Source organism: Tripterygium wilfordii, chromosome 7, assembly GCF_013401445.1.
Source record: "Tripterygium wilfordii isolate XIE 37 chromosome 7, ASM1340144v1, whole genome shotgun sequence".
Taxonomy (NCBI): domain Eukaryota; kingdom Viridiplantae; phylum Streptophyta; class Magnoliopsida; order Celastrales; family Celastraceae; genus Tripterygium; species Tripterygium wilfordii.
The window spans coordinates 1,588,596-1,603,390 of record NC_052238.1 but is presented as its reverse complement, the minus strand read 5'-3'; the positions used below and the strand labels follow the sequence as shown (position 1 = coordinate 1,603,390).

At 38.5% G+C, this 14,795-nt stretch overlaps 4 protein-coding genes across 5 annotated transcripts; 3 read left to right on the top strand and 1 right to left on the bottom strand.

The window, feature by feature from the left end:
* The first annotated feature begins 1,883 nt into the window (after nt 1–1,883).
* On the top strand, nt 1,884–2,526 carry LOC120003035. The gene has a single exon (XM_038851929.1). The coding sequence runs from the start codon at nt 1,945–1,947 to the stop codon at nt 2,371–2,373; it is 429 nt and encodes a 142-aa protein (XP_038707857.1). The 5' UTR covers nt 1,884–1,944; the 3' UTR covers nt 2,374–2,526.
* Nucleotides 2,527–3,304: 778 nt separating this feature from the next.
* Nucleotides 3,305–5,012, bottom strand: LOC120002846. Its single transcript, XM_038851689.1, has 3 exons — nt 4,863–5,012; nt 4,642–4,761; nt 3,305–3,618 (listed from the first exon to the last, which is right to left on the bottom strand). The coding sequence occupies exons 1-3, from the start codon at nt 4,881–4,883 to the stop codon at nt 3,505–3,507; spliced, it is 255 nt and encodes an 84-aa protein (XP_038707617.1). The 5' UTR covers nt 4,884–5,012; the 3' UTR covers nt 3,305–3,504.
* Nucleotides 5,013–7,715: 2,703 nt separating this feature from the next.
* Nucleotides 7,716–12,462, top strand: LOC120003116 (protein disulfide isomerase-like 1-4). Its single transcript, XM_038852031.1, has 12 exons — nt 7,716–8,346; nt 8,505–8,634; nt 9,359–9,524; nt 9,602–9,720; nt 9,833–9,913; nt 10,523–10,609; nt 10,721–10,795; nt 10,882–10,950; nt 11,038–11,118; nt 11,248–11,382; nt 11,738–11,794; nt 11,908–12,462. The coding sequence occupies exons 1-12, from the start codon at nt 7,736–7,738 to the stop codon at nt 12,073–12,075; spliced, it is 1,779 nt and encodes a 592-aa protein (XP_038707959.1). The 5' UTR covers nt 7,716–7,735; the 3' UTR covers nt 12,076–12,462.
* Nucleotides 12,463–13,234: 772 nt separating this feature from the next.
* Nucleotides 13,235–14,435, top strand: LOC120001633 (alpha carbonic anhydrase 8-like). Of its 2 annotated transcripts, none has more exons than XM_038850041.1 (2): nt 13,235–13,944; nt 14,224–14,435. In XM_038850041.1, the coding sequence occupies exon 1, from the start codon at nt 13,438–13,440 to the stop codon at nt 13,915–13,917; it is 480 nt and encodes a 159-aa protein (XP_038705969.1). In that variant the 5' UTR covers nt 13,235–13,437; the 3' UTR covers nt 13,918–13,944; nt 14,224–14,435. The 2 variants fall into 2 exon arrangements, with proteins under 2 accessions (XP_038705969.1, XP_038705970.1); XM_038850042.1 differs by having other exon boundaries at nt 13,235–13,961.
* Nucleotides 14,436–14,795: the final 360 nt, after the last annotated feature.

The window sequence follows — 14,795 nt, the reverse complement described above, 5'->3', positions numbered from 1 at the left end:
ATTCTGATAAATAACTAGCTACCCTCTGGTTCAATGTGGTGAGTAAGCCAATCGACTAAAAAACCGCGGTACCAATGAATCCCTACTATGGAGATGAATTGGATTTTGTCTAAGAAAGTTTGCTGTGTAGAAAGTCTTATAACTGGATCTTTCTACCGTTTAACTGGTCGTGAGGGCATATTTGATGTTGTCATCCCAAGTTATATGGAGATGTTTTCCAAATCTGTCTCATATTAGTTGATAACTTGATATGCTTCGCGACCTTTGCCAAAGATTGGCGGGGGACCTTTTAAGTTTTAACATTAAATTCTTCTCAGTTATGGTTGTAAAGATAAGTCACTGCTATATATTATTGGTACAATCATGAGTGTTATAATTAGTTGGAGGACCTTATCAACATTGTCGACTTGGTCACTTAGAAAACCGTCGAGTCCTATATATGATTGGCAGATTTGCTTTGGCTAATAGCAACTAACAACCGATGGTGCCTGATCAATGTAACTCTGCTTCCAAATGGCAAAGGAACTAGGACACTAGGCGAATACCCAAAATCATCATCAACCTTGCGAGGCCAAACCTAACGTGGGCTTGTTTTGTAGGCCGAAACATACTTGGCTGAGTCCAGCCCAATAATTCAACTCATGATTCCTGAACCACCTTTCGTTTTCACGAATATCATGTGAGAACTGAGTTTTGATTAGCAGGGATGCGCGGCGGCAGCTGCTGCAACATGTGAAGCCCAGGAGGTCCATTTACTCAAGACAATGAGGATCCTGTGCGAACGCTTAATGGGCCAGTGGTGGCCTGTGTTTGAACTTTAAACTTTGATGAGGAAGGACAGTGAAGGCTAGTGGCGAAATGTCAACATCATATTTAGCACTCACAAATTCACCACACGAAAAGTGTGAAGGATTGAAAGGAAGGATGAGGAAAAGAGCGTGAAGAATGAAATGATTTTTAATTACAAGAGGGGTGGCCTGTAGAGGGAGTGGAAAGCATTGATTTCAGTTTCTACATGCTTTACACCTATCTCTTGCAATAATGCTCAGTCTACCCTATTTTTATATAATTACTCGTATAATATCAAATCAATACTATATGCTTATGGCCTTTGCTGATCCTCCAAGCTAAGAAAAACCCATCAACTTTTCCATGTTAAATAATGCATTTCCTTGAACTTAACTCTTGCAAAACACTCTTTCATGCTCACAAATTATGTAATTGTATTGTTGTGTATAATAACTTATAGATAATAACGAAACTAAAATAATATGATTTTCTACTCATTTAAACTGATTTGCACGATGGAAATAATGTCACAAAAAAAGATCAGACAGCAAAATACAAGTATTCAAGCTCGCATATACATACACATATAATAATAACAAAAGGGCCCCAAAAACCCCACTTATTTGGGTGTTTGAGAAGGCACTCACAGACAAAATTGCATTCTTGCATGACTGTCAAGGCAACCTCAAGAATACCAAAAGACAATATGACTTGCCATAAAATGCAAAAATGACGATCATAGCCCTAAAGCTTCAGCATGGTTAATGACAACCATCGGGCGACGATATAATTGTCTATCTCTCTGGAGTTAAGATGTACGGTGTTTGAGGTTAAGAGTTTGAATCAATCAATCAAGATATTTTCTTTATGAAATTCTGATTCCGTAAACTTGTTCTACCACTAAGTTTCGGCCCAGTCTTACCTGCTATAAATACTATGATGAGGGCAATTTTGGGAGGCTGACAAGTTTTTCACTATTGGAAAGGCAAGGAATGATATACCATCATTTTGTATGTTCCCTTTTCATCAACAAAATTCAACACTAAGCAACTACCACTTCACAAAAAATCGTTATATAAGCCAGTCCAAAGCACCCAACATTTTTCACTCAAACGACTACTTCAAGCCTCAAGTCACGCCAACAGCAGGACAAGCATGAGTCCCATGACTTCTTTCATCTTTCTCTTCTCCTCTCTAGCTTTCCTCATCACTGCTAGAGCTCAAGGCAGAGCCCCTCATGGGCTTGCTAATGCGAATCCTATGGCTTTCTCACCATCAGCAGTCGAATTCTTCCATCCCAACACAAAGGAACCTGATACAAAAAGCCCGTGCGAGGGTTCCAGTTGCTCACCGCTGCACCTAGCCGCTCAAGTGCGTTCAACTCCAGCATATGAAAGCAAGTTCTCCACATCCTCGAAAAGTGGAAACCGACTAGGAGCTGGTGCCATGGCGGGCATCGTGTTCAGCGTTGCATCTGTAGTTCTACTGGCAATGGGTGCTTTCTATGTGTTCAGATCCCGTCAAACCAATGTGAGCCGAGCTAATTCCGTTCAAGCATCTAATTCTGTTAAACCTGATGCTTGAACTGCTCAGTTTTAGAAGCTTTGGTATTGCCCCTGTTTCAGCACCTACCCTTTTCATCTTAGTTCTCTTTTAGATTTTTTTTTTAGTTTTGGGTCTGTAATGTATGTATAATCTTCTAGTGATTTATTGCATGGATATGTTCGAAGTATAAAACTTTGATTTGTCAGGATATTCACAATTAGAGAATATCAGCAACTGAAACAGTCCAGTCATGCAGAGTTGTAGTTGTATGAAAACCATTGAGAAGAACAGGGGACAATATTATGATTTAGTGGAAATCAAGAAAAAGATGATAAATAAAAGAGGTGAACTTTCATTGACTTAGAAAGCATCCAATCAAGGAACACACAAAGAAAAACCATCATCGAGGCAACAGCTAAAACTATTATCGAGGCAATAAACAGACGACAAAAACAGAGGATGAGCAACCATATGCAAAAATTTTAGAAACAAAACACTTGTACGCATTGGCAGACTATGGGGCACTATTACTGGAAAGGGGTATATGCCCTCAGCCAGGAAAGGTACGGGCACTGGTCATTCTATATACAAAACAGAAGGTGGTCGAATCACTCACTCAAATAACAGGCATCTTCCACTCATCCCATGTCTCAGTACCTTGGCCTAACAGGATATGAGGCAGGACAGTCTAGCATATGAGTAGAAAGAAAAGGCACTCGGTAGTACACAAGGCTCTCTACAAATGGTGTAAACCTCTGATGTCCAGGCACAATGAAACAACTTTTACCAAAGTGCTAAGATTAGCCCTTAATTATACAATCAATAAACCAAATAAATAATGTAATGGTACCTAAAGTTCCTTACTGGCAAAAGTACGAGGATTGGATTCTAATTTTCTAAAGTTTATATGTTGTGTGTTGCGTAAGCATCCTGAATGGCACAAACTAACAAGAACTAGAAGCAACCAACATCAGACAAGAATGCCGCACTAGTATAAGCAGCAATTATTTAAAAAATAAGAGGGAACATGTTTTTTGAGGTTTTTGAATCATGTGCAGCATCCCAGATAATCAATGTTCAAATTGATCGAATACAAAGACATGCGGCGAAATCAGAGCACGTTTCCATGTATGGAAAAAAGAAGATAAGACGTGCTCATAACTCAACATTTTACCATCCACGTGAACTAAGAGACTCAATCACAGGTCCCAATGTCTTGTCCACAGCTTTGTTCCATAGGTGTGCAAACTCCAAGCGAGATTTCCTTCCAAACATGGGCTCTCTCTGCAAATGTTCAAAGTATATTTATTAGAACTTAATCTCATGCTATTCAAACAAGGAATGTGACATTTCAACAAGATATCTTGCTCTCATGCATTTTTGTTATTGATAATGAGTTGCATTTTTTAAGTCAGATTGGTATAGAAAGATCCGTTAGCTAATTAATAGACTAGTATGAATAAGATATGAGACAGACCAGAACCTAAGTATATCCAACTCTAAAAACTTCTGAAGAAATCAATATCTATAAAACACAGTCACCAGCATAAACATGGCACATTTGAAGCTACAAGCATATGACAATCCTAAACTCCCACATCTATCAGAACTTTATTTCACTGCTTGAAGCCCACTGTATTTCTACATACCAGTAGAGAATGGAACACTCAATCACAAAAGCCAAAATTGTTCGTTTGGGATTTATAGATCAACTTTGCCTTAAAATGGTAGAGTTATGAAAATGGAACAAGAGATGGATGCAAAGAGAATATCTGTATAAGCTTACTAAGTAACAAAATTTGCCAAATATTATCTTACTCCCTTCTAAATAAATTAAGGGAGACTTATGGTACATAATGGAAGCAATCAAGGAAGCCTGAAATTTTCTACTCAAGCTTTGCCAGAGCTTCAAACTATTGTCCTGACTCATGAGAAATTTCCTGCCTCCCCATCCTAACTTCAACCCTAAAACAAGGATCCCACATCTGGACATTTATAGTGCACCTTCAACCTATGCAAGCAAAAGGTGATCATGAAAGTCTTTATCTTGCAAACCCAACGACCAGTACTACCGCAACTCCATTCTAGCTAAAGCCATTTCAGAATTACATTCTTTTCTTGCTGATTAGAAGTGGCCAGTGGGTGCTCGCAATTAAGTGCTAGACAACTATATATATAAAACATCCCAATCCCAATTTCAGTTATCAGCAATTACATGTTCAAAATCTAAGCTCAATATTAGGGTTTCAGAAGTCAGAATAGCGTTAAAATAAAATTGAAAAACATCAACTAGGGTTTCAGTTTAACCTGAAATTGATCAGAAAATTGAGACTGGTTATCTGAAATGGACTTGTAGATGCATTTGCGTTGCTCAAAAACAACCACGCCCGCCAATGCAATTCCCAATGCAGCCCCAAGCAGACGCTCCTGCGGATATGTTTCAGTAAACAATTGTCACAAAAAAAAAAAAATCAGCACACCAAATAATCAAATTGAAGAAAGAAATTAGGGCAACGAATTGCAAAAACCTGAGCGAGAATGCTAATCATGGCGTATTTGCTGTTAGATTCGAGGAGACGGGAAGGCAAAGAGACGAAAAACTTTCTTGGCTAATTTTAGAACGTAGACGGTCGTTAAGGTCCATAATATCCAGAGTCCAGACAGAAGTTACGCGCGGTGATCCATGCCCCAACGTTGGCCCAATCATTGGAAGACAAGTCTGTGGATTATCTGTTAACGGGTTAGACGGCCCATTGGTACATTCAAGCCGAGCCCAGCTCTGTGAAAAAGGAGAAATGACAATGGCTTACACGAGCATAACAGTCGCATGAGTACTATGATCCTCCTAAGTCCTAACAAATCTCAAAGGAAAATATTAGAGACCTAAAATATGACATTTAAAAGTTTTTTAAATCTATGTTGCATTAATATAATCATTGATTTAAAACACATATGTAGGACCCACTTCACATCCAACACTCCACATTAAATAGGGATATGTTTTTATAAGTCTCAAGTATGGGTTTAGTTCAAATAGGTCACTGAAAGATACCACAGCTTGCAATTAGGTCATCCAAACAAAAATTTCAAATTGAGTCGCTCAATATTTCAATTTTAAGTAATTAGATCATGATGGTCCAATTCCAATCAATTGATCACCGAAAATTGCTGAGGTGTCAATTTATTGCATATATGGATCAAAATTAAAATAAATATACAATAGTAGAATATTAAAATAAAAATAAAAATGCCACATGGAATATAAAAACAACAAAAAATAATTTTAAAAAAAGAAAACCCAGAAATTAAAAAAAAAATGAAGAATACAGATGTGGTGCTTTCATCTTAGATCGAAAACCATAATTAAAAGGAAAAAAAAAAATCAATATGGCAGATTTCTTCTAATGGGTTTAGTGAGAGATGAGCAACGGTCAAAATAGAGACAATCAGCCTCCGGCCAATTTGGGAGCCAACCTTATTCTATGGGAGTGCTTCATCAAGATCGACTTCTGTCATGAGTCCCACATCGGTTAAGTGTGGGAAGGGTGAGTGCTTTATAAGATTGGGCAAACCTATCACTAGTAAGCCGGTTTTCTAGTGCATAGTTAGGCCCATGACAAATGGTATCGAAGCCAAACCACACTTAACCGGCCCTTTGGGCCAGGCCCAGGGACCCTGGAAAGGCCATGAAAAGGGCTACCTGTAGACCCCGTACACTGTTGAGTGTGTACCCTGTTGAGGGTGCTAGCCGGGTGAAAGCCTCACACAGAGTGCAGACCGTCATGGTGCTCGACCAACGTGGGCGTTGGTCTTGAAGGGGTGGGGTTTGTCATGAGTCCCACATCGGTTAAGTGTGGGGAGGGTGAGTGTTTTATAAGATTGGCCAAACCACACTTAACCGGCCCTTTGGGCCAGGCCCAGGGACCCTGGAAAGGCCATGAAAAGGGCTACCTGTGGACCCCGTACACTGTTGAGTGTGTACCCTGTTGAGGGTGCTAGCCGGGTGAAAGCCTCACACAGAGTGCAGACCGCCATGGTGCTCGACCAACGTGGGCGTTGGTCTTGAAGGGGTGGGGTTTGTCATGAGTCCCACATCGGTTAAGTGTGGGGAGGGTGAGTGTTTTATAAGATTGGGCAAACCTATCACTAGTAAGCCGGTTTTTCTAGTGCATAGTTAGGCCCATGACAACTTCTAACCCAGCCTCCGTCCTTGCCACTTTGGGACCCAATCGGGATCGTGTTTGGATGAAGGAAATAGAAACGGTGCTATAGATCTGGTGGATCTGAGAGGGGGTTAAGTTCTTGTAAGGATCCGATTGGTGTAGATCCGATTGGTCAAGGAACGAGTCAAGTTCTTGCCTTCTGATAACTCGTCGTCGGGCCATTATCAAACTCCGGAGAACATAAGGAACCGTTGCATCCGTTCCCAAGTGGATGCGAGGTACAGGGTGAAGAAAAGGAAGTTAAAGGAGTTGAAGAAAAGGAAGTTGTAGGGTTTACAGGTGGTGGAGGCGGATAGGGTGGGGATGGTGGTGGCGGCTGGGAGGGTTTGATGGGAGACAATAATTTTATTTTTATTTTTGTTTTTTGTTGATATATACCACATTTCTTTTTTATTTTAATTTTAAATTCCATATCATTTTTTAATTCCACATGACATTTTTTTTTATATCATATTTGGGTCCATGTAAGCATTAATCGGACATGTCCGTAATTTTCGACGATCAATTGATCGGAATTTCACCATCATGACCTAATTGCTTAAAATTAGAACATTGAGTGACTTAATTTGAAAAAAAATTATTTGGGTGACTTAATTGCAAACTGTGACATCTTTCAATAACCTATTTGAACTAAACCCTGTCAAACATTATCCAATCTCAAATTTTACTCAAGAACTTAACATTTTCAATTATGTTTGGTTGGTTGAAGTCCTCTCTTTTCTTTTCTTTTTTGATATATGGGGCTGGCAATAGTTTTTTTTTTTTTTAATATTACATAGAAAATATATTTGCGATTAGAATCAAAATTTATATATATATGCCTAATTCAATCGATTATCAATCGAGCTAGCAAGACTAGTTCACGTCCTTAGCTTTCTGTAAAATAATGACATGATTATTATTCTGTTACCCATATCCAAACGTAATGTATACGTTAATGTAATAAATACTAAATCAATGTATATTAACGGTAAAACTAAATAAATATATGAAAATTAAAATTTTGATAAAATTAAAAATTATGGTCAACACATCTAAAACGCCCCACCAGATCAACGGTTATCGAATAGCAAGTCATCAAACGGTGCCGTATTGACGTCGACCCGCGCAAGACACGACTCGTCACTCTCTCACGTCGGTCTATAAGCTCGAACTCAACTACTCAAGTCAGACCTCACATGTCCAAACCACTTCAAAATTTTGGATCTCTCCCAATGTCTACTCGCCTCATTCTTCTCGTCTCCTTCGTTAGTCTCCTGTTACTCTGTTCGCTATCTCCCTCCTTCTCGAAGGACCAAGATGACAAAACCAAACCAGTAACTGAAGAAGATGATGAAGATCTCAGCTTCCTCGAAGCCGACGACGACCAGAGTGCCGCCTCCCAGCTCCAGTACCCGGACTCGGACCAATTTGACGATGAAGATGGATCCGATGCTGAAGATTTCGATAACTTCGGAGATTTCGATGGTTCGGATGCGGATCAGTACAAACAACCCGAAGTGGACGAGCAAGACGTGGTCGTTTTGAAGGAGGGGAATTTCAGTGATTTTATTGAGAAGAACAAGTTTGTAATGGTGGAGTTCTATGCACCGTGGTGCGGGCACTGCCAGGCTCTGGCGCCGGAGTATGCTGCGGCTGCTACAGAGCTGAAGGGGGAGAACGTGGTCCTCGCCAAGGTTGATGCTACCGAGGAAAACGAGCTGGCTCAGGAGTACGATGTGCAGGGTTTCCCTACTGTGCACTTCTTTATCGATGGAGTTCACAAGCCTTACCCTGGCCAGAGGACCAAGTGAGTGATGTTGGTTAACGAAGTTTCTTATGCTTTATACTTTTGTATTTTGCGTATGCTGACCATTGTGAAGCGTACAGGAAAGATAATGAGGTTGATTAGTTGTGTGTTGTGTTTGATTAGGAGTTATTGATTTTTTTCCGTAATTTACCATTCAGGGATGCTATAGTAACCTGGATTAAGAAGAAGACAGGACCTGGTATTTACAACGTAACCACATTGGATGATGCTGAACGTATATTGACTTCTGAAAGTAAAGTTGTTTTGGGCTACCTGAACTCTTTGGTGGTATGTATGGATTCTGTAATTATGAATTTGTTAGTTTCTTGCTTCGCATATTGCCGTTTCTGTCCATGATCTTGTAAGTAGAGTCAATGAAGTTACAAGAATTGTAATCGAGCCGGATGGATTTGCCCTTTTAACTGCTTCCGAAGGCTATTTACCTTTTTATGTTAGTTACTATCTACCTCCTAAATTGATCCCTTTAGATCCAATATTTCTCCTAAGCACCTGAATGCTGACAACCTATTTTCACCGTGCTAGATGAAAGCTGTGGAAAGAAAAAATAATGATGATATTTTATTGGATAGGATTCATCTCATAAATTTTATGATGCAAATTGAAATGTATATCATACTTGATAATTCACTGAAAGAATTTTCAGTTACTTTTTGTTGACTGTCCAAATATTGCTTCAATGGTTGCTCTTTGATATCAAAAGAAGTCAATGTTTAGATTTTGTAAAGCATTAGGTTAGCCCATTGAAATATGATTACTCCATTTACGAACGCATCCTTTAGAATATTCTTCGAAAGAAAATTGAAGCAGTTGCGGAACTGGTGATATGAGATAACCATCAGGCAGTGATGAGCGGCCTGTATGCAGATGCCTTCTGTTTTATTTTCTGGGTTGTTTTTTTCAATGAATAGACAATTGTACATGCTGCTGCTTGATTGTTCTCTTATTTTCTGACAATTTCAAGACTTATTTTGAAATGTCTAATAAACAATAGGGTCCAGAGAGTGAGGAGCTTGCTGCTGCTTCTAGACTTGAGGATGATGTAAATTTTTACCAAACGGTGAATCCTGATGTTGCTAAGCTTTTCCACATTGACCCCAAAGTTAAACGCCCTGCTTTGGTATTGGTTAAAAAGGAGGCTGAGAAATTGAGCTATTTTGGTTAGTTTTTATTTGTTTCTCTCACAAAAGATTCTTTATAGAGCATTGCTTTTATATGTAGTTTTCCATTTTTCCAGATGGCCAATTTGTTAAATCCGAAATATCTGAGTTCACATTTTCCAACAAGCTTCCATTAGTGACTATTTTTACCAGAGAAAATGCCCCTTCAATTTTTGAGAGTCCAATAAAGAAACAGGTAAGTACATGTTTTTGACAAAATTGTGAAAGTGTGATAAATTATACTTTTGTGAATAATATCTTAACACTAATTGGTATTGTCTACTCATCCAAATGTCTTTGAATTTCAGTTATTGTTGTTTGCCACCTCAAACAATTCGAAGAATGTTATCTCGGTGTTCCAAGAAGCAGCTAAACTTTTCAAAGGAAAGGTCAGTTGTTTTCCTCACTTGAAGCTTCAAATATCAATGCAATGCTTGACATTTGGGAATATTTGCATGGTGTTCTATGTTATTAGTGAGAAGCTGATAGCCAATTTTCATGTATAGTGTTGCTTATCTGAGGAAAGCCGATGAAAAACTAAATTGTACATTAGTGAAGCAAACTAGGTGTATATAAAGTAATGATACACATGAATAGAATGCCTTTTTGAAAATTTTATGTGAATCTGAGACTGCTAGTGTGAGGTGGACGTGGAACCTATTCATGTGTGAGAATCAGTTGGTGCACTATTCTGATTGGCAGTTGAAGATTTGAAAGTCTACTTTGTGGGGAAATTTTGTGGACTGGACTAATTGTTGCCTTGCAAATGTTTTGTCGGAACTAATTTTTTGGGTTTGCAAAATGAAATCCTAGACTGTCTTGGTGGAACTCATTTCAGCTAACACATGAGGTCTATTTACCTTTATTTCCTAAAGATTTACCCAAACCCTCCACAGCTTATTTATTTAAGACATGCAGCATCACAGTTTTGTTTTTGTTTTTTTTTTTTTAATTTTTTGATAGCTCCTAATTTACATTTCTTCACATATGCATTGCAGCTTATCTTCGTCTATGTGGAGATGGATAATGAAGATGTTGGAAAGCCTGTATCAGATTATTTTGGTATTACTGGGGATGGTCCAAAAGTAATTACTTTCATATTTTTCATAAATGTATCATCATAAATTAGATGTTTCAAGTTGATCGCCATAGATTTTATGAACTAATGAAAACTTATATTATTGAGTCTCTGTCAGGTTCTTGCATACACAGGAAATGATGATGCTAAAAAATTTGTACTTGAGAAGGAAGTAACCTTGGATAATCTTAAGGTTGGGCCTATCTTGCCTTTTTGTATTTGTGATAGAAATTTTATTCTCTGCTCTTCTCATTTTTGTGAATCTTTACCATCCCTCAGGCTTTTGGCGGGGATTTCATTGAAGACAAGCTTAAGCCGTTCTACAAATCAGATCCAATTCCTGAAACTGTGAGTCGCTAGTCTGTTCCTTTAGCTTGTTGATTTTTTGAGTTGTTCCCCTTGTCTAACTTTTGTCTTGTATCTTCTGTTACACAGAATGATGGGGATGTGAAAATTGTGGTTGGGAATAACTTTGATGAAATTGTTTTAGATGAGTCGAAGGATGTCCTCCTTGAGGTACGCAGGCTTCCAGCCAAAGAAACGAAACCATGAGTCAGCTTTCGTCTTTTACATGTTTGTGCATGTATATGTACACTCCGCTTACTTTGTGAACGATGCTTATTTTAATTTTGGTCTGCACACCAGATATATGCACCATGGTGTGGGCACTGCCAATCACTAGAGCCTACATATAACAAGCTTGCGAAACATTTACGTGGTATAGAGTCCCTTGTTGTAGCAAAGATGGATGGAACAACAAATGAGCATCCCCGGGCTAAGGTACTTTCTGATTCTAGTTGTATTCACTGTTTAGTAATGTCCTATAAATTGGCTTTTAAACTCAACTCAAGGGATTTTGTATTTAGTGTAAGTTCTAGTCTTTGTATTAATTTCTTTTGGTGTATTGCTAAGGTTTGTAAGAGTAAATAATGCTTAACTTCTGTGTAGACAAGATAGTTCAGCTCTTTGTTTGTAGTTTGATGAATTAGTTACTTCTTGTTTGTTGGATCTCGTATAAGTACATGCCTTTATACGACCAAATTTCATGCTTGACATGATATGTTTCTACTCCAGTGCCCATGATTTCCATGCTGAGTTTTGGCATGAAATGGTATTAATTTTTTTTTGGCTACAGGCTGATGGGTTCCCGACACTTCTGTTCTTCCCAGCTGGGAACAAAAGTTTTGATCCTGTAAGTGGCTATTATAAGTTGAATTTTAATGCTACACTTAACATTCATTTCTTGTGCTGCCTGTTTTATGGACTAATATCAATTGAAAAATGTGTTTCTGGGTATTATGGCAGATCACTGTTGATGCTGATCGTACTGTGGTGGCATTTTACAAGTTCCTCAAGAAACATGCATCAATTCCATTCAAACTCGAAAAGCGAGCTTCAACTCCAAAGCTGGAGAGTTCTGAAGTGAAAGAGGCTTCTGACAGTAGCTTTGATGACGTGAAGGATGAATTATGAGGATTTTTACTAGTTCGCTAATTTATGCCTTGCTAGCTGCTACCTAAATGCTAGAGGAATGGTGTCAGATAGAGGGTGATATGATGAAGAACACCAGACGAGAACCTGTCTCAGAAATTTTCGCCTGGGTGAGCAAGAGAAAGGAGGTGTATTAGCTTTCAAGAACTGTTTGTGGTTGAGAATTTTACTTATAGTTTGTTTGTTTGTTTTTTTTTTTTTCTGGCCAGTTGTTTTGCTTATAATTTAATAAAATGCTTCTTCCTTGTTTCTTTGCATGCATGTATTGGAGTCTGATAATTTACCAGATGTTGTGTGGTTAGCGTTCTTCCTAATTGACAGATTGAATGCTGCTCTGATTGATTAGGATCTACAATCTTCTCGTATTAACAACTGAGCAATTATCGCTGGGTTAGTTATATTGTCTTTATCTCGCGATGGTTAGTTATATCTTATTTTTCATTTCCATAACTTTATCCATCATAATTTTACGCAAGAATTAATTTAATTGGGGTCCAAAGATAAAAACCTTCACAAAATGACAACAGCTGGTTTCCTTCTCAGACCAAAAAATGAGTGCACGTAGAAACTCATACTTATGTATGAGTTTGACAGTGTGTTGTAACTGTGTTCAGTTGTAACATACTTTACAGTACCACAGTTTTTTGTGACAAGTCAAACAGTTTTTGCGTTCCAACTCACCTCATAGCACCACAGTTTTTTACCTCACAGTACCTCACCACACCTCACAACATTCCCAAACGCTTACAATATATGTTGAATTGTCCTACGTAATCAAATTATGTCAATTATTTTATTTTAGATTAATGTATAATGTAAACCTTAAGTGATTTTATATTAATATTATTAGTCATCTAATATAACCGTAATTTAGATACGCAAAACGCACCTCACAACATCGCACCACAGTTTTAAAAGTGATGCGTCAAACAACTTTTTGCGTTCCAACTCACCTCACAATACCACGGTTTTATAAGTCACAGCACCTTACCTCACAGCATTCCCAAACAAGTCCAGACCTTAACGTAAATCGCTTTTCCTTTGTTAAGGCAAGATTAATACTTAATCTCACTCTTTAATGCCCTAATCTCCCTTTACGTACTATTTACGCTTCCCACAATTTCTCCTTTAATTATTAATTTAAATCCCAAATCCTCCCCTTGCGCTTATCGTGAATATAGGAGGAACACTTTCACAGGTCTTTTTATTTTCAAACCGCCATTCAGATCTGCAACTCTCTCGCTCGTTTCCTTACTTTTTCACAACACTTTCTCTCAAAGTCTCAATAAATACTACATTCTCTCGCAGAGATTCAGATTTGTTTGAGCCTTTTTCGATTTAGAAATGATGTGGAGATTCTGTGTTTTTGTTCTCGTGGCTCTCCTTTCTCTACAATCTGCTCTTTGTGACCATACGCCGGATAGTTCACCGAGTCCGGCTCCAGAACCTTCTGCCGACTCTCCCTCGCCAGTGTCCGGATCTCCGGATTCCACTCCAGCGAAATCTCCACTGGTTTCGCCGCCGTCTCCATTGGCACCTTCTCCTACAGATCTCAATGCCGCTCCCACGCCTTCACCTGCTACTTCTCCTGCTCCTGCTCCAGCGCCGAAGGATTCCAGCGAAGTGAATCACGATGGCGTTCACTCGAATGACGAATCGAAGGGATCCTCCGGCGGTATGAGCGGGGGCAGGAAGGCGGGGATCGCGGTCGGAGTGCTCGCTGCTGCTGGCGTGGTTGGATTGGGAGCGTTTGTGTACAAGAAGCGCCAGCAAAATGTCAGGCGATCCGAGTACAGTTACGCAGCGAGGCGGGAGTTTCTGTGACTGAAGATACTGGCTTCTTCCCCAAAGGTTATCAATATTTATCGGTTAGATTATGATTCATATATTACTATTTCTTTGATTCTTGATCATTCTTTGGAGATTTTGAAATATTCATTTAGTCAATATGAGTCAAAACTATGTGGTATTTTAGTTGATATGAGTCAAATTGTGTGGTAATAGATTGCCTAGTATAGATTTATAGATCGCGCTTCGCAATACTGTTGCATAATGGTTTTTACAATGGATCAAAGGAATTTGAATCAACATCTGATGATGATTCTTTTGGTTCGTTGATGAAATCTGTAGGTTATTGGTGTTATGGTTTGGTTTGCTTGGTTGCGTCGGAGGGACTGGTGCTTTCACAATTCAATTTACTAGATAAATGGAGAAAAAATAGTGATTATCTTGAACTCCAATCGATTACTCTATTGTATTTTACTCCAATCAATTGCTCTATTTTATCCTCAGGAGTACTATTGAGATCTTGATATAATTATAGTTATTTTCAAGTTGTCTTACTTTTTGGTTACACTTCAATTCTCTTTTTTGGTTTACACTTCAATTAAAACTAGCTGAGAATTCCTAGTTTTTTTCTTTTCTCAATCCTGCTGTGCTTTTTAGTGATGTTAGATCGGAACATACAGTTCTCTTTAAGTTTGAATTTCCTTTATGATTTACAATATTACTAATTTATGTTGTAGTCTTGTAGATTTTAAGATTCAAATATTTTCTGGTATGGTGGTTATTGTATAGAGCTTTTGTTAATGAGCATCCTAGGGTATTGACTAAGGAATCACTGATAGTGTCATTTGAATTGAAGAACTGTTTTTAATAGACCAGCCGGACCCTTGCAAAGTTACAATATAGTAGTGTGATTT